General features: G+C 39.9%; 1 protein-coding gene across 1 annotated transcript; it reads right to left on the minus strand.

The window, feature by feature from the left end:
- Positions 1-19,296: 19,296 nt before the first annotated feature.
- On the minus strand, positions 19,297-19,776 carry LOC134366809 (uncharacterized). The gene is made up of 2 exons (XM_063083269.1): positions 19,636-19,776; positions 19,297-19,440 (listed from the first exon to the last, which is right to left on the minus strand). The coding sequence occupies exons 1-2, from the start codon at positions 19,774-19,776 to the stop codon at positions 19,297-19,299; spliced, it is 285 nt and encodes a 94-aa protein (XP_062939339.1).
- Positions 19,777-20,089: the final 313 nt, after the last annotated feature.

Below are 20,089 nucleotides of genomic sequence, written 5' to 3' on the forward strand. Positions count from 1 at the left end.
TGATTGGTCACTAGTCCTGACATTCTGATGACATGAAGGAAATCCCACTTGAATCTATGCCATGTAGACAGAGACAATCTTAAGGAGGGGCTGGAGAAACATCCATGAAGACCTCCTCTCTAAGGGAACAAGAGGTAAAACTGGATAGAGAGCACCACCTTTTAAAAATCCCAGCCTGTTTTCCTGAGGCTATTGAAAGTGACTATCATTTTAAAATAAGACTAAACAGGTCACTTGCACTTGTTCCAAACATGAGGCTGGGGAGAAATTTAGCTAACTGGTCTGGATCTAGAGAGGACTTAAGTCAGAGGACTTAGGTCACATGGTGGCTGTAAAAGGTAAACCTGCCTAGGCCTGCTCCTATCTTTTTCAGGGAGCAATGGTTAATTTTATGGGTCAATTTGGTAAGGGTATGGTACCTACTTGTTTGGTCAAACATTAGTCTAAATTTTGCTATGAAGGTATTTTTATTTTTTTATTTTTTTAGATTTAACATTTAAATCAATAGACTTTAAGCAAAGAAGATTATCCTCCATAATGTGTGTGTGGGGGGGGTTAACCAATAAGCAAAAAAGACTGAGGCTCCCTAAGGAGGAAGAAATTTGCCTCTAGACTGCCTTTGGATTTAAGCTGCAGCATCTTTTCCCTGGACCTCCATCCCACCAGCCTGCTCTGCAGATTTCCGACTTTCTGTTTTCCAAAATTACATGAGCCAATTCCTTCAACTAAATCAGTCTCTCTCTCTCTCTCTCTCTAGAGCTCTCTCTCTCTCTCTCTCTCTCTCTCTCTCTCTAGAGCTCTCTCTGGAGCTCTCTCTCTCTCTCTCTGGAGCTCTCTCTCTCTGGAGCTCTCTCTCTCTGGAGCTCTCTCTCTCTGGAGCTCTTTAGCTCTGAAGAACCATCACTAATGCACAGGCCTCCAGACAACAGTATAAATGCAGGTTAAAATACCATATCTAAATATTTAAAACTGCCCTTTTCAAGATGGCGGTGGCTGCGGCAGCTGGCGCGGAGTAGCTGAGGTGGAAAAGGCAGCCACTGAGCCTCAGGCAGCCGGGAAACTTGTGGACCTTCCTTTTGCCATCTCTTAAGGGAGGACCGCTGCTGGTGGCCGGTCGTGGGAGGTGACCGCCACTTTGCCCTCGGCAGGAGAGGCTGCCTCATTTACAGGCAACAGCTTTGAAGTGTGGAGCAGGAAAAGAACTGTTTCTTAGCTGCAAAAGTGAGTCTCAAAACAGGGAACATGGCGCCAGGGCTGCTGTTGATGCAGACAGAATCCCGGAGGCCAGGGCCGCGCTGAAGGCGGCCAGCTGCCCTATTCAGGATTCGAGGTTTCAGGCAGGCATTAAAGAAGATTCCTGGGAGTACCCGAGCCGCACCACGACTGAACAGCCCGAGGCGGCAGCAGCCGAGAACGGGGAAGGCGGCAAACCAGAGACAGAGAGTGAGCGCCCGACCTGGCACAACCCTGTGAGTGACCCCTGGACCAGTCCTGTGGGCGGCAGACACCCACCCAACTCCTGTCTGCACCACCAGGCCACTCACCGCCCCGGGGCTCCCTCCATTTTCCCAGGTCTGGGCAGCTCCACCCGGGTCGGCCACCACTGAGCCTTCCCACTTGCTTGGCCCGGCATGGGGCTTTCCAGAGCCTGCGGGCCGGCCTCCCCTCCCACTCCCTCTGCGGTTCTCTGGCAGGTTGGTGGTGTGGGGCATCCCTGGCCAGTGTTGGGAGGGCAAGGAAGTACGGGCGGGCCGACTGTCACTCCACCGCACCCTGGACTCCGGCGCCCGGTAAACTTCCTGTTACTGGGAGGCAGATACCATCTCTGCGGCCACCAGTTCGGAAAAAAGCCTAACCAATTTCTGGTTGGGAATAGTGTGGTAGGAGAGTTCCCAGGTCCGCTTGAACCTGCCGGAGAGCTGGCTGCAGGCAGGCGCTAGACTCGGTTTATACCGGGGGGATACAAAGGTGAACAAGTCCCGAGAAAGATCTACACAGTGCTACAAAGGCACCCAGAGCGACCGGTCATCTGTGCCTAGCAGAAACCTGGTAGACTTCCTGGGCGAGGCGGTGCCGAGCAGGGTCTTGAAGGCCCAGCTGATAGACAAGGGTTGCAGAAGACAAGCCCCAGCCCAGCACAGTGCGCACAGAGTGGGGAGACCTGCGGCCAGGGAGGCGGAGACTCGACAGAAACCACACACCCTGTGGGGTCGCCACTGCATGATCCAACAGCCTGGGCCAGAGCACACGGAACAGGAAGAAGTCCTGCACAGGAAGTGAAAGCTCAACAGCGATCACACCCCCTGTGGTACGTGATCCACCAGCCCAGCAGAGTCCAAGCTGACCAGAAAGGTGGCTCCCCAGAGAAGCCCAAGACCCGAGGCAACCACACACACAAGGCACTAGAGGCCAACTGAGCAGCCACGGAGGTAGCCATACGAAATTGGCAACCACAGCAACATCCTAGTTATTCATTAGTCTCACACCGGTGGACTGTGAAACCCCCTGCCACAATGAATAAACATCAAAAAAAAAAGATACCAGAAATACAAAAAATCAAGAAAGTACACCACCAAAAGTTAATAAATCTCAAACTCTAGATCCTATAGAACAAGAAGTCCTTGAAATGACTGACAAGGAATTTCGAGTGATAATTCTAAGGAAACTGAACGAGATACAAGAAAACACAGCTAGACATCATGATGAAATGAGGAAAAGTATACAGGATCTGAAAGAGGAAATGTACAAAGAAATCAATGTCCTGAAAAAAAATGTAGCAGAATTTGCTGAACTGAAGAAGTTATTCAGCGAAATAAAAAACACAACGGAGAGTTTAACCAGCAGGCTTGTCGAAGTTGAAGAGCGAACCTCTGAACTTGAAGATGGGCTGTTTGAAATAACACAAGCAGACAAAAAGAAAGAAAAAAGAATCAAGGACATGGAAGAAAATCTGAGAGAGATATCAGACAACCTCAAGCGCTCAAATATCCGAGTCATGGGTATTCCAGAAGGGGAGGAAAATGGAGATTCCATTGAAAACATATTCAACAAAATAGTGGCAGAAAACTTCCCAAGTATAGGAAACATCACAGATCTTCAGATTCAGGAAGCTCAATGATCTCCAAACGTATTCAACCCAAAAAGGCCTTCTCCAAGACATGTCATAGTCAAATTGGCAAAACTCAGAGACAAAGAGAGAATCTTAAAAGCTGCAAAAGAGAAGCGTCAAACCACCTATAAGGGAGCACCAATCAGGCTAACATCAGACTTTTCATCACAAACCCTAAAAGCTAGAAAGGAATGGGATGATATTTTCAAAATACTAAAAGACAAAGATTGCCAGCCAAGAATACTTTACCCTGCAAGGCTATCCTTCCGAAATGAAGAGCAAATAGTATATTTCTCAGACAAACAAAAACTGCGGGAGTTCACTACCACATGACCACCCTTACAAGAAATCCTCAAGGGAGTACTGGGTTTGGTTTCTGAAAAATAAATACCACTGCACTAAAAACCCAAGAAAAATCAAAACCCACTAGTATAATAAAAATGGCATTCATGAAGAGAAAACAAGCAAACAAAAACGCTATCTACAACCTGAGGAACCAACAAACACAGAAACCAAACAGTAAATCAGAAAGCAAGGAACAAAAGACACCTAAGACAACCAAACAACCAATAAAATGCTAGGAATAAATCAACACCTTTCAATAACAACTCTTAATGTAAAAGGCTTAAATTCCTCAATCAAAAGACACAGACTGGCTGACTGGATCAAAAAGGAGGACCCAACAATATGCTGCCTACAAGAGACCCACCTCACCCATAAAGATTCACACAGACTAAGAGTGAAAGGATGGAAAAAGATTTACCATGCAAACAGAAAAGAAAAACGAGCTGGAGTAGCGATTCTTATATCTGACAAAATAGACTTTAAACTAAAAACCATAAAAAGAGACAATGAGGGACAGTACTTAATGATAAAAGGACTGATCCATCAAGAAGACATAACAATCATAAATATGTATGCACCCAATGTTGGAGCAGCCAGATTTATAAAACAAACTCTATTAGACCTAAAGAAGGAAATAGACACTAATACCATAATAGCAGGGGACCTGAACACCCCACTGTCAATATTAGACAGATCATCTAGGCAAAGAATCAGTAGAGAAACACAAGATCTCAACAAGACTCTAGACCAATTGGAATTGGCAGATATCTACAGAACATTCCACCTAACAACCTCAGAATATTCATTCTTCTCATCAGCACATGGATCATTCTCCAGGATAGATCACATATTAGGTCACAAATCAAGTCTCAATAAATTCAAAAAAATTGGAATTATCCCATGTATCTTCTCAGACCACAATGGATTAAAACTAGAAATTAATAACAAACAAAACTCTGGAAACTATACAAACACATGGAAATAAAACAGCATTCTACTCAATGACATATGGGTCCAAGAAGAAATCAAGCAGGAAATCAAAAAATTTATTGAAACTAATGAAAACAATGATACATCATACCAAAACCTGTGGGATACTGCAAAAGCAGTTTTGAGGGGGAAATTTATTGCATTAAATGCTCACTTCAGAAGAATGGAAAGATGGCAAGTGAACAACCTAACACTTCACCTTAAAGAACTTGAAAAACAAGAACAATCCAAACCTAAAGTTAGCAGACGGAAAGAAATCATTAAGATCAGAGCAGAACTAAATGAAATTCAAAACCAAAAAACAATTCAAAAGATCAACGAATCAAAAAGTTGGTTTTTTGAAAAGATAAATAAAGTTGACAAACCATTAGCATGGCTAACAAAAAAAAGAAGAGAGAAGACTCAAATAACAAAAATTAGAAATGAAAAAGGTGATATTACAACTGATTCATCTGAAATACAAGGAATCATTCGAGACTACTATAAAAAACTATACGCCAACAAGTTTGAAAATCTGGAGGAAATGGATAAATTTCTGGACACACACAAGCTCCCAAAACTGAACCGTGAAGACGTAGAAAATTTGAACAGACCAATAACAATAAAGGAGATTGAAGCTGTTATCAAAAGGCTCACAACAAAGAAAAGCCCAGGACCAGATGGATTCAGAGCAGAATTTTACCAAACATTCAAAGAGGAATTGACACCGATTCTTTACAAACTATTCCAAAAGATTGAAATGGACGCAAATCTCCCAAACTCATTCTATGAAGCAAACATCATCCTGATACCAAAACCAGGTAAAGATAAAACCAAAAAAGAAAACTACAGGCCGATATCCTTGATGAATATAGATGCAAAAATCCTCACTAAAATACTAGCAAACAGAATACAGCAACACATACGAAAAATTATTCATCACGATCAAGTGGGATTCATCCCAGGGATGCAAGGTTGTTTCAACATACACAAATCAATAAATGTGATACACCATATTAATAAACTCAAACACAAGGACCATATGATCATCTCTATAGATGCTGAAAAAGCATTTGATAAAGTTCAGCACTCATTCTTGACAAAGACCCTGTCTAAGTTAGGTATAGAGGGAAAGTATCTCAACATAATTAAAGCCATATATGCCAAACACACTGCCAATATCATCCTGAATGGGGAAAAGCTGAAAGCTTTTCCTTTAAGAACAGGAACTAGACAAGGATGCCCACTCTCACCACTCCTATTGAACATAGTGATGGAAGTACTAGCCAGAGCAATCAGAGAAGAGAAGGAAATAAAGGGCATCCAGATTGGAAAAGAGGAAGTCAAACTGTCCCTGTTTGCAGATGACATTATCCTATATATCGAACAGCCTAAAACCTCTACAAAAAAACTGCTGGAATTGATAAATGATTTCAGCACAGTAGCAGGATACAAAATCAACACACAAAAATCAGAAGCATTTCTTTTCTCCAATAGTCAACATGCAGAACGAGAAATCAAGAAAGCCTGCCCATTTACAATAGCCACCAAAAAAATAAAATACTTAGGAATTGAGTTAACCAAGGACGTGAAAAATCTCTATCATGTGAACTACAAACCACTGCTGAGAGAAATTAGAGAGGATACAAGAAGATGGAAAGATATTCCATGCTCTTGGATTGGAAGAATCAACATAGTGAAAATGTCCATACTACCCAAAGTGATATACAAATTCAATGCAATCCCCATCAAAATTCCAAAGACATTTTTTGCAGAAATGGAAAAAACTATCCAGTTATTTATATGGAACAATAAAAGACCACGCATAGCCAAAGCAATTCTGAGCAAAAAAAATAAAGCTGGAGGCATAACACTACCGGACTTTAAGCTATACTACAAAGCTATAATAACCAAAACAGTATGGTACTGGCATAAAAACAGACACACTGATCAATGGAATAGAATAGAGAATCCAGAAATCAACCCACACACTTACTGCCATCTGATCTTTGACAAAGGCACCAAGCCTATTCACTGGGGAAGGGACTGCCTCTTCAGCAAATGGTGCTGGGAAAACTGGATATCCATATGCAGGAGAATGAAACTAGATCCATACCTCTCACCGTATACTAAAATCAACTCAAAATGGATTAAGGATTTAAATATACACCCTGAAACAATAAAACTTCTTAAAGAAAACATAGGAGAAACACTTCAGGAAATAGGACTGGACACAGACTTCATGAACACGACCCCAAAAGCACGGGCAACCAAAGGAAAAATAAACAAATGGGATTATATCAAACTAAAAAGCTTCTGCACAGCAAAAGAAACAATTAAAAGAGTTAAAAGACAACCAACAGAGTGGGAGAAAATATTTGCAAAATATACATCTGACAAAGGATTAATATCCAGAATATACAAGGAACTCAAACAACTTTACAAGAAGAAAACAAGCAACCCAATAAAAAAATGGACAACAGAGCTAAGCAGGCATTTCTCTAAGGAAGATATACAAATGGCCAACAGACATATGAAAAAATGCTCAACATCACTCAGCATCCGGGAAATGCAAATCAAAACCACACTGAGATACCACCTAACCCCAGTTAGGATGGCTAAAATCCAAAAGACTCTGAACGATAAATGCTGGCGAGGTTGCGGAGAAAAAGGAACTCTCATACATTGTTGGTGGGACTGCAAAATGGTGCAGCCTCTATGGAAAATGGTATGGAGGTTCCTCAAACAACTGCATATAGATCTACCATACGACCCAGCTATCCCACTGTTGGGAATATACCCAGAGGAATGGAAATCATCAAGTCGAAGGTATACCTGTTCCCCAATGTTCATTGCAGCACTCTTTACAATAGCCAAGAGTTGGAACCAGCCCAAATATCCATCATCAGATGAGTGGATACGGAAAAGGTGGTACATCTACACAATGGAATACTACTCAGCTATAAAAACGAATGAAATACTGCCATTTTCAACAACATGGATGGACCTTGACAGAATTATATTAAGTGAAACAAGTCAGGCACAGAAAGAGAAATACCACATGTTCTCACTTATTGGTGGGAGCTAAAAATTAATATATAAATTCACACACACACACACACACACACACAAAACCGGGGTGGGGGGGAAGAAGATATAACAACCACAATTACTTGAAGTTGATACGACAAGCAAACAGAAAGGACATTGTTGGGGGGGAGGGGGGGAGGGAGAAGAGAGGGAGGTTTTGGTGATGGGGAGCAATAATCAGCCACAATGTATATCGAGAAAATAAATTTTAAAAATAAATAAAAATAAAATAAAAATAAAAATAAAAAACAGAAGAAATGTCTCAAAGTGAAAAACAAAGAGGAAGAAGAATGAAAAGAAAAAAAAATAAAATAAAATAAAAATAAAAATAAATAAATAAATATTTAAAACTTGTAAATCAAGCTTAAAAAACACTCTATCCTTTTACCTCAACAAATATGCTTGCATAACAATGTGGAAAGCAAGGTTCAAATTTAAAATTGTTGGACTCCTTATGGTTTTTCATCTAAATGTGGTGACATAGAGAGGACCTTCCCCAGCAATTGGCCCACCTATCCTTCTGCTCTTCTCACTCTGGGCTCATCCCTCACTTTAAGGGGCCTTACACATCCTTATGTGAACAACCAGCCTATGCTAACTTCCATGGGCTCTTCTCTCAAATAACAAACAGCTGCATCTTAGACACCCATCAAGCATATAGGTGCTCACAGCAACTGTGTTGTGTCCCCAGGAAGACAACAGGAAAGAAGCCTTTAAAGGCTCTAGAAATGGGGTTGTGACCATTAGGCAGAAAACTCCAGCTTCCTAGATATCTACTATAAGTCCTAGAAAAGTTCCAGTGGCTCCATGTGGGCACATCTGCTTGATTTCACTGTCCCCTCTTCAAATTAAGGCCCTCCAAAGCACAGGGACCAGAGCAGGAGCTCTTCTTGTATGGGTCTAAGTGTGGTACTATGCCTTCCAAATCCTCAGGGGTTGATGGGGATATAAAGAAAACAAAGGCCAGTGGCCCGAAGGCATTGCTCCTCCAAGGGCTCCTCTCCAATCTTGAAAACAGACATGGGCAGTCTGGGCAGTCTTGGCAGTTTGTGCGAACAGGATAACCAATTAAACCATTTCCAGCAAGGAAAATAGGAAAAACAACCTTAAAGGGAATGACTCTGTCTTGGGTTTTGCAAACATAGATTACTAATTACCTCCACTTTCTTGATTTCTCTTCCTCGATCAGATTTCAACTTGCATCGTAATGATCTCATCCATAGACCTATGGTTTAACATGGTTGTCTATAGGTCTCCAAGGCCCTATGGCTGTGACAGTGGGGAACCCACTCTTAGTCAAGGACTTCCTGGCTCAAGACTCTCCTCACTGATTGCATCCAAAGGCAATTCTTATTTACATGTCTGATTATCTCAAAGAACATCGCTTAGTAGCTATGACATAGTTACTATCATTTTCATTACCACACTACAGAAAAGGTAACTGAGACTCATGGAAATTAACTAACTTGCCAAGGTCACACGGTGATGGCAATGGTTAATTTCAGGTGTCAACTTGACTAGATTAAGGAATACCTAGAAACCTGGTAAAGCATTATTTTGGGGTGTGTCTGTGAGGGTGTTTCTAGAGGAGATTAGCATGTGGGCCTGAGTGGACTAGGTGAGAAAGATCCACCCTCAATATGGGTGGGCACCACACAGTCTTCTGTGGGACTTGAAAGAACAAAAACAGAGAAAAAGGTGAATCTCTCAGTCACTGGAGCTAGGACACACTCTTCTCTCCTGTCAGTGGACATCAGAACTACAGGCTCCTCAGCCTTTGGGTTCCAGGACTCACACTTGCAACACCCCTGGGCTCTCAGACCTTTGACTTCAGACAGGGAATTACACCATTGGTTTCTCTGGTTCTGAGGCTTTGGACTTGGAATGAACCACTCTACTGGCATCCAGTTTGCAGACAGCCTTATTGCGGGACTTCTCAGCCTTTGTAATCACGTGAGTGAATTCCCCTAATAAATTCCCTACATTCTATTAGTTATGTCTCTCAGGAGAACACTGACTAATACAGTAACTCTTCAACAAGTGATGTAGATGGCCTGAAGTATCTCCCGCAATAGAAAGCCCCGGCAAATTCCCACCTTCACAATGAGCTACCAAGTTTGAACGGAGCCAGCCACTCTGTTATTCATGCAAGAGCTTACTGTAGATAGAGAGATAGTGAAATGCAGGGAGACATTCAACTCTGGACTTCCCATAAATTAGTTTGCTTATGTGTTGCAATTCTCTTAGTGAAGGTGGGACATATGACACTCATTCACTCAGCACCAAGGACTGGCCCAGGGTTCAGCACCAACTCAGCAGCAACAATCTGTTATCTGTCACACACCTTCTTGTGTTGCCTTTCTCAGGTTGGTTGGAGCCTCTGAGCCATGTCCCAGTAACCATTTCAAAGATCGTCATAGACACTAGAACTCTATTGTAGTGGAAGCTCACAGAAAACAGATGCCTCTAGGAGAGAGATGGCAACCAAGTTCTTTTGGGCATGCTGGCACCAAGCAGTACAGTATAGATAGGCACAAACTGGAGAGATTTTGAAGACGGAGACAAAATGGAGTTGACCCATGCACAGTGATGTGGACAGGTATTTCAAGGAGCAAAGAAGTATATAGCTGCCAGGGCCTCAATTAGCTCCCTATTATATTCATCTATACTACAAAGTCAGAGAGAAGGGATTGAACCTGAGAGTATGAAAATGAAGTGGACAGGAATGTGTTGGTCCAGAGCCTTCCAGAGAATGCCTGCCTAGATCCCATTCACAGCACTGACATCCACTCTTTACGAATCCTTGGAAGTTCTTATGCTACTAACTTTATAGCATGGTTATGATCAAGCTTTGAACTTTCTAACTTTTCCTTTCTTAGGGGTTCATTATCTATCTTCCTTTCCATTGCTTTGTGTCAAAAAAGGTGATAGCATATGGTGTAGAAAGGAGACCATTTGCAGTAAATTTTGGGGTTTTAAAGTATTTATTCATTTAACAAACTTCCTGTGGTTCTACTATGTGCTAACTCATGGTGAATGGAACAGGCATGGACCTTGATCTCACAGGGTTTACATTTTATCAGGAGAGACAGGGAACACAGAAACAAACACAGAAGCTTAATGAAAATATTGTCAAATAATGACAATAACTGAACAATAAATGAGGGAGTTCAGAGTAGGTATCTTTCAAGAATTAAGTTTTGAACTAAGAATTTAATGATGAGAATGAAGAAGGCATGCAAAGAGCTGGGGGGAAAGCATTCGAGGCAGAGGGAACAGCAGATAAAAATGCTCTGAGGCAGAAATGAGGATAGGCTGTCTAAAGAGCAGCAAGAAGAAGGAGGAAGAGAAAGAGGAAAAGTAAGAGGAATAGGAGATGAAATTGTAGAGGCAGGTGGAAACAGGTTTTCTAGGACTTTGAAGTCCATGATAATATATTGGAATTTTATTGCAAGTTAAATTATAATTCACTGGAGGAGTTTAAGCATCCACCGCACCTTCTTTTGATAACAGCCCATCAGTTTTCTTATTGGAAATGTCTTCTTTCCCAATTGGAAACAGCTGAGTGGTACTACCAATCTAGATGTTCTGCCAAACCCTTGCTGAGGCACAAGACTAAATCAAAACCATCACCCCAGTCGATTTTAGAACACTTCAATTCACCTCAAATAAAAACAAAGACCTGTATCCTTTAGCTAACACCCTTCTAACTCTCTTCCATCCCCTTCCGAGTTCTAAGCAACCACTAATCTACTGTCTGCCTCGGTAGTCTTCCCATTTCTGGGCATTAAATATGAAGGAATCATATATTATGTAGTCTTTAATGACTGGCTTCTTACACTTAATATGATGTTTTCAAGGGTCATCCATGTTGTAGCATATATCAGTACATCATTGCTTTTTATAGCGGAATAATATTCCATTGTCTGTATGTACCACATTTTGTTTATTTTTCAGTTCATGGAAAATTGGGTTGTTTCCACCTTTTGACTGTTAAGAATAATGCTGTTATGAACATCTGTATACATGTATTTGCATGGACATTTTTTTTTTTTTTTTCTGACCGGTAAGGGGACCGCAACCCTCAGCACGGAGTGGTCTGCACGGTGCTCAGCCAGTGAGCGCACCGGCCATCCCTATATAGGATCTGAACCCACGGCCTCAGCGCTACCAGCGGCGCACTCACCTGAGTGAGCCACGGGGCCGACCCGCATATTTTTAATTCTCTTTTGTAGACACCTACACCGGACTTGCTGGATCATGTGGACACTCTATGTGTAACATTTTGAGGAACTGCTAAACTGTTTTTCACAGTGGCTGCACCAATTTATATTTTCAACAGCAACAAATGAGGGCTGCAATTTCTCTATATCCTGGCCAACATTTGTGCTAAGGTCTGAATGTTAATGTCTCCCCAAAATTCATAGATTGAAACCTAGTCATCAATGTGATTACATTAGAAAGTGGAGCCTTTGGGAGTTGATTAGATCTTGAGGTCTCTGCACCCATAAGTGGAATTAGTGGCCTTATAAAAGAGACTTAAAAGAGCTAGGTATTTCTTTCCACCATGTGAGGACACGGTGAAAAGGCACCATCTGTGAACCAGAGAGTCAGCCCTTACAAGACATTGAATCTACTACCACCTTGATTTTGAATTTGCTAGCTACCAGAATTGTGGGCAATTAGTTTCTGTTGTTTATGTTACCCAGTCTAAAATACTTTGTGATAGCAGCCCAAAAAGACTAAGTCAAATTATTTTTCCTTTTTTTTTTTTTTTAATTAGAGCCATCTGAGTGGGTGTAATGTGGTTTCTATTAGTGTTTTGAATTGCATTTCCCTGATGGCTAATTAGATTGAGCATCTTTTCATGTGCTTCCTAGCCATTGTATATCTTTTAGTAGAAATGTCTATTCAAATCCTTTGCCCATTTCTTAATTGGCTTGTCTTTTTATTGTTTAGTTACAAGATTTCTTTATCTCTTCTGTGTGCTCTCTCATTATCAGATACATGATCTGCAAATATTTTCTTCAAATATTTTAATTATGACGTGCCTACTACTGGGTCGCAAATATGTATACCTTTGTTTTCTTCTAAGAGTTATATAGTTTTAGCTCGTATGTTTACATATTTGATCTATTTTGATTTAATTTTAATATTTGGTGGGAGGGAGGGATCCAACTTCCTTTTTTGCCTGTGGATATCCAGTTGCACCAGCACCATTCACTGAAAATTAATCAATTGACCATAGATAATGGGTTTATTTATGGTGTCTCAATTATATTTCATTGATCTATATGTCTATCTTTAACCCAGTACCACACTGTCTTAATTACTGTAGCTTTGTAGTAAATCTTAAAATCAAAATGTGTGTGTCCTCCAACTTTGTTCTTCTCTTTCAAAGTCTTTGAATTATTCTTTGTCCCTTGCATTTCTATGTGAATTTTAGGATCAGCTTATCCATTTCTGGACACATCTCCTTCTGTCCTTTTACTATCAACTAATTAATGTCTTTTAATATAAATTGTGTCTCATTTTTTATTATGACAAGTTAATTGTACATATCTTTGGGGTACAGAGTTGAACATCAGTACTCCTGTGCAATATGTGATGCTCACATCAGATTATTATATTCAATAGTATACATTAGCATTGCTATTCGTGGCCTTTTACCCATTCCTCACCTCCTCCCTCCCTCTCCACTTCAAGTAACCTCAGTTGTCTTTTGAAAGTTCAGTATATTATTCTGAATGTTGTATCTTTCTTTTATTTATATGTTTATTATTTTAGCTCCCACTTATGAGTTCCTGGCTTATTTCACTTAATATGATTTTCTCTAAGTTCATCCATGTTGCTGTGAATGGCAATATTTCATTCTTGATTTATAGCTGAGTAATATTCCATTGTGTTTATATGTCACATTTTCTTTATCCAGTCATCTGATGATGGACATTTAGGTTGGTTTTAACTCTTGGCTATTGTAATAGTGCTCTCATACATAGCTTATAGTTGGATAATGTTTTTTAAATAAATTCTGCCAATCTACACCTTTTAACTGCAATGATTAATCTGTTTCCATTTAATGTAATTACTAATATGAGAGGATTTATGTCTTCCATTTTGCTATTTATTTTCTCTGTGTCATATATTTTTGTTCCTCGATTCCTCTATTTCTTCCTTTTTGTGTGTTAAGTAGGTAGTTCATAGGGTACAATTTTTATTTGTTGTCATTTCTTTTATTATATATTTTTGAGTTATTTTCTTAGTGGTTGCCCTGGGGATTATCACTAACATCTTAATTTCTAAAATTTTAGTACAGATTAATACCAGCGAAATTTTAATAGTATACACAGACTTTGCTCCTTTATGGGTCTTTTCCTCCTTATAATATTGTAGTCAAAAATTACATCTTTAGGGCCGAGCCCGTGGCGCACTCGGTAGAGTGCTGCGCTGGGAGCGCGGCGACGCTCCCGCCGCGGGTTCGGATCCTATATAGGAATGACCAGTGCACTCACTGGCTGAGTGCCAGTCACGAAAAAATGACAAAAAAAAAAAAAAAAAAATTACATCTTTATACATTGTGTACCCTTCAACTTAGATTTCTTTTTTTTAAAAAATTTATTTTGTCGATGTACATTGTGGTTGATTATTGTTGCCCCTTACCAAAACCTCCCTCCCTCCACCCTCTCCTCCCTCCCCCCCAACAATGTCCTTTCTGTTTGCTTGTCGTGTCAACTTCAAGTAATTGTAGTTGTTATATCTTCTTCCCCCCCAACCCCCCGGTTTTCTTTGTGTGTGTGTGTGTGTGAATTTATATATTAATTTTTAGCTCCCACCAGTAAGTGAGAACATGTGGTCTTTATCTTTCTGTGTCTGACTCGTTTCACTTAATATGATTCTCTCAAGGTCCATCCATGTTGTTGCAAATGGCAGTATTTCATTCGTTTTTATAACTGAGTAGTATTCCATTGTGTAGATGTACCAGATTTTCCGTATCCACTCATCCGATGATGGACATTTGGGCTGGTTCTAACTCTTGGCTATTGTAAAGAGTGCTGCAATGAACATTGAGGAACATGACTTTAAGCAATACTACAAAGCTATAAAAACCAATACAGTATGGTACTGGCATAAAAACAGACACACTGATCAATGGAATAGAATAGAGAATCCAGAAATCAACCCACACACTTATTGCCATCTGATCTTTGACAAAGGCACCAAACCTATCCACTGGGGAAGAGACTGCCTCTTCAGCAAATGGTGCTGGGAAAACTGGATATCCATATGCAGGAGAATGAAACTAGACCCATACTTCTCACCATATACTAAAATCAACTCAAAATGGATTAAGGATTTAAATATACACCCTGAAACAATAAAACTTCTTAAAGAAAACATAGGAGAAACACTTCAGGAAATAGGACTGGACACAGACTCCATGAACACGACCCCAAAAGCACAGGCAACCAAAGGAAAAATAAACAAATGGGATTATATCAAACTAAAAAGCTTCTGCACAGCAAAAGAAACAATTAACAGAGTTAAAAGACAACCAACAGAGTGGGAGAAAATATTTGCAAAATATATATCTGACAAAGGATTAATATCCAGAATATATAAGGAACTCAAACAACTTTACATGAAAAAAACAAGCAACCCAATTAAAAAATGGACAAAAGAGCTAAGTAGACATTTCTCTAAAGAAGATACACAAATGGCCAACAGACATATGAAAAAATGCTCAACATCACCAGCATCCAGGAAATGCAAATCAAAACCACACTGAGATACCATCTAACCCGAGTTAGGATGGCTAAAATCCAAAAGACTCTGAACAATAAATGCTGGCGAGGTTGCAGAGAAAAAGGAACTCTCATACATTGTTGGTGGGACTGCAAAATGGTGCAGCCTCTATGGAAAATGGTATGGAAGTTCCTCAAACAATTGCAGATAGATCTACCATATGACCCAGCTATCCCACTGCTGGGAATATACCCAGAGGAAAGGAAATCATCAAGTTGAAGGTATACCTGTTCCCCAACTTAGATTTCTAACTATCACATTATGCAATAGTCTTTTAAATCATATGGAATATGAGAGGGTATAATTTATACTGTAATTTATATTTACCTACATAGTTAACTTTACCAGTGTTCTTTATTACTTCATGTGGATTCATTTTACAATCTAGTTTCCTTTTGTTTGTGCTGAAGTATTCCTTGTAAGGAAGGTCTGCCAGTGACAAATTTGCTCTATTTTTGCTTATCTGGGATGCCTTAGCTTCTCCTTCGTTTCTGAATGAAACTATTGCTGTATGGAGAATTCTTGGCTGACAGCATATTGGTTATTTGGGTTCCCCCCCCCCTTGTAGCACTTTGAAAATGTCATTGCGCTGGCCTTAATGGTTTACTTTTTTAAAAATTTATTTTTTAAGGGCCGAGCCCGTGGCGCACTCGGGAGAGTGCGGCGCTGGGAGCGCGGCGACACTCCCGCCGCGGGTTCGGATCCTATATAGGAATGGCCGGTGCACTCACTGGCTGAGTGCCGGTCACGAAAAAGACAAAAAAATATATATATATATTTTAAATTGAAGCATAATTAATTATGAGTACAGAGCTGACTATCAGTATTTCTGTACAATATGTGATGATCAAATCAATATTGTTAGCACGTTCATCATTACAAACTGTAATTATTCTTTGTGTTCCTTATCCAATATCTTCCTAACCACTCTCCCCCTCCCCATTTCTCACCTCTAGTAACTCTATAGGTCTATTCTCTCCTTCTGAAAGTTCAACGTTTTGTTGTGGACTTTCTTTCTTTCCATCTCTTTCTTTTTCTTCCTTCTTTCCTTCCTTCCTTCCTTCCTTAGCTCCCATTTATGAGTGAGGACATGTGGCATTTCTCCTTGTGCCTTGCTGATTTCACTTAACATAATTTTCCCCAAATTCATCCATGTCACTGTGAATGGCAGAATTTCATTATTTTTTATGGCTGAGTAGTGGTGTATATACACCACATTTTCTTTATCCAGTCATCTGATGACAGACATGTAGGTTGGTTCCATATCTTGCCTATTGTAAATCGAGTTGTGATGAACATGAGAGTGCAGGTATTTCTTCAACATAATGATTTTTATTCCTTTGAGTATATATCTAGAAGTGGGATTGCTGGATCATATGGTAGTTCTACCCATAGTTGTTTGAGTTACCTCCATACTGTTTTCCATAGTTCCTGTACTAATTTATAGTCACACCAACAGTGCAAGAGAGGTCCCCTCTCTCCACATCTTCACCAGCATTTGATATTCTCAGTCTTTTTGATTATGGGAAGGAAATCTAACTGGGGTGAGACGATATCTCTATGTGGCTTTAATTTTCATTTCCCTGATGATTAGCAATGTTGAGCGTTTTTTCAAGTATTTGTTGGCCATTTGTATGTCTTCCTTCTAGAAATGTCTATTCAGCTAATTTGCCCATTTTTTAATTGATTATTTGTTTTTATACTGTGAAGGTGTTTGAGTTCCTTGCATATTCTGGATATTAAACCATTGTCAGATGTATAGTTTGCAAATACTTTCTCCCATTCAGTAGGTTGTCTTTTCACTCTGTCGGTTGTTTCCTTTGCTGTGCAGAAGCTTTTTAGTTTGATATAATCCCATTTGTTTATTATTTTTTTCTTTTGTTGCTTGTGCTTTGGGGTCTTATTCATAAAGTCTTTTCCCAGTCCTCCTTCCTGAATTATTTACCATATGTTTTATCTTAGGAGTTTTATAGTTTCAGGTCTTATACTTAAATATTTAATCCATTTTTAGTTGATTTTGCTATTTGGTGAGAGGTATTGGTTTAGTTCATTTTTCTATACATGGATGTTCAGTTTTCCTGGCACTATTTACTGTAGAGGCTGCCCTTTCACCAATGTATGTTCTTGGTGCCTTTGTCAAAGATCTATTGGCTTTAAGTACCTGAGTTGATTTTTGGGTTTTATATTCTGTTCCATTGGTCTTTGTATCTGTTTTCATGCCAGTACCATGTTCCTTTGGTTACTATAGCTTTTAGCATAGTTTGAAGTCAGGTAGTCCTGTCTCTGTTTTTGAGGAGAAACAAGATATTGATCTTATTGAAGATCCTTTGTAAGTGATGAGTCACTTCTCTCCTGCTACTTTCAAGATTCTTTGTTTTTGACAGTGGACAATTTTATTATGTTGTATCCAGGTGTAGATTTCTTTGAGTTTATCATATTTTGAGTTCATTGAGCTTCTTGGATATGTAAATTAATACTTTTTATCAAATTTGGGAAGTTTTCATTCACTACATTTTCAAATATTCTATCTATCTCCTTTCACTTTCTCCTCTCCTTCTGGGACATCCATTATACATATGTGGGTAACATAGCTATGACCTTATAAGTCACTGAGTCTTTGTTCATTTTTTCATCATTTTTTCTCTCTGTTCCTCAGACCGAGTAATAGCAATTGAAGTATCTTCACATTACTTGATTCTTCTTCCTACTCATATGTGCTGTTGAGCCACTTTTGTGAATTTTTTATTTCAATTATTGGACTTTTCAATTCCAGAATTTCTATTTGATTTATTTTTATAATTTCTGTGTCTTTATTGATATTCTCTATTTATTGCGATGTGTTTCTAATACTTCCCTTTAGTAATTTAGACATGGTTTCCTTTAGCTCTCTGAACATATTTAACTAGCTGATTTAGTGAATGTCCAGTAAGTCCAATTTCTGGGCTACTTTAGGGACTGTTTCTACTGATAGCTTTTATTCTTATATATGGGGCACACTTTCTTGTTTCTTTTATGTCACATATTTTTTCCTGAAAATTGGATAGTTCAAATGCTATGGTGTGACAGTTCTGAAAATCAGATTATCCCTACTTCCTTGGGGTTTTGTTGTTGTTGCTGCTGCTATTGCTGCTTACTGCAGTTGTCATTTGCTTGTTTAGTGACTTTTATGAAATAATTCTGTATAGTCAGTATTTTTTGTGATGTGCAGCCACTGAAGTATCTCTCATTTTAGCTTAATGGTCAACTAATGATTGGACAGAGATTTCCATAACTGTGGTAGGATACTGTTCCATACCAAATTTCCTTAGCAAAAAAGTAATTTATTCTGTGTTGGGTTTGTAGCACCAAACACTATTATTTTAGTAGTTGGGAGGGCCATCAATAACTTCTATTTGGGTGAGTTTGGTATTCTTTCTGAGAGCATTCAATTGCTTGCTATATAGTGTGAGGGAAAGAAAACACAACTATGAAGCAGGTGGCCTGGAGGTGGTTTCTTGGTCTGTCTTTTTTTAGGGAGTGATGCTGTCACCCAACACAAGTAACACCTGTCCCACTTGCATCATGGCAATCTAAACTCTGATGTCACACACACACAAAAACACACATACACAGAGAAACACCAAGCCCTTTCCCCCTCTTTGCCTATGGGTTAAACTGTTAAGAATGGAAATTTGTCTTCAGTGCTCAGTCCCCAAACAGTTCTTTTCCCCACTTTTTGGCTAACTGTAGACCTGCCAGTGTGGCCCTTAGATCTCCAGTACCTCACCTTGCTCCCTTCTCACACACCTGTCTTCTCTTCTTTTCATCTTTCCCACAATCAGAGAACTTTCAGAAATACATACACATATTCTAGAATAAGGAGCTTTTCAAAACTTTTAAATTTTATTTTAATCACTACTATTTCTGTTTCATGATGGTGTTGTAGCAGTGTTGTTTTGTAGTATCTCTTCAGCCTGGCTTGAGTGTTTTGGCTTAGGCTTCTATTCAATCTTTGCTAGTGGACGAAACTTCTTGGACCTTTTCACTCTCTTCACCTTTTTCGGAATTGTTGTACTAGTACAAGAGGATTTTTTTCTTGAACTCCCATGAAGTACCTTTTTAATGTCCCTCAGTAGCTTCTTTACCTGGAAGAACAACAGGGTGATCTCTGAAGGATATCAGATTGGAGGAAGAAGATGGGGATGAGTGGGATGGGGGGCCTACATGAGTAGGGGCATGGGCTAATTAGAGGGCTTGTGCTGGGAAAAGAAATAGTAGGAGACTGGGGGGAAGGTGAATCAAGGGGAAAGAAGAGAAGGGCTTGGGTGAGGTAGTCTTACCTTGCCTCCGCTTCTGTACCTGGGTTGGCAGGGATTCTTCTTCTTCCTCCCTTTTACTCTTGAACTTAATTGTTTTGTGCTTGAAGTTGGTTGTTCCATAACTGTTTTAGATTTCTCTGGTTTCCTGTTAACTTTAGCCATATTGACACCTTCCAGTGGTCTTTTCTAGGGCTCCTAACCACCCTTTGAGATTCCCCTTGCAAGAACAATGTGGAGCCACACCCTTCAGCTTTGTTTGTTCAGCCATGCACTTCCCCCAGCCAGTAGGGGCTCAGGGGCCCTTTGACATCACAAAGCATCTCTGCTGGCTCCTCCCTGAGGGTGGGGATGCTAGGGAGTCCAGATAATTTGATTGGAGAGAGTGGACATTTCCTTGACTTCCCCCTAAAGAGCTTTTACAAACTGTTTTTTTTTAAAGGTTCCACACCCTCCACAAAATTTCTCTTATGCATCT

Source organism: Cynocephalus volans, chromosome X (genome assembly GCF_027409185.1).
Source record: "Cynocephalus volans isolate mCynVol1 chromosome X, mCynVol1.pri, whole genome shotgun sequence".
Taxonomy (NCBI): Eukaryota; Metazoa; Chordata; class Mammalia; order Dermoptera; family Cynocephalidae; genus Cynocephalus; species Cynocephalus volans.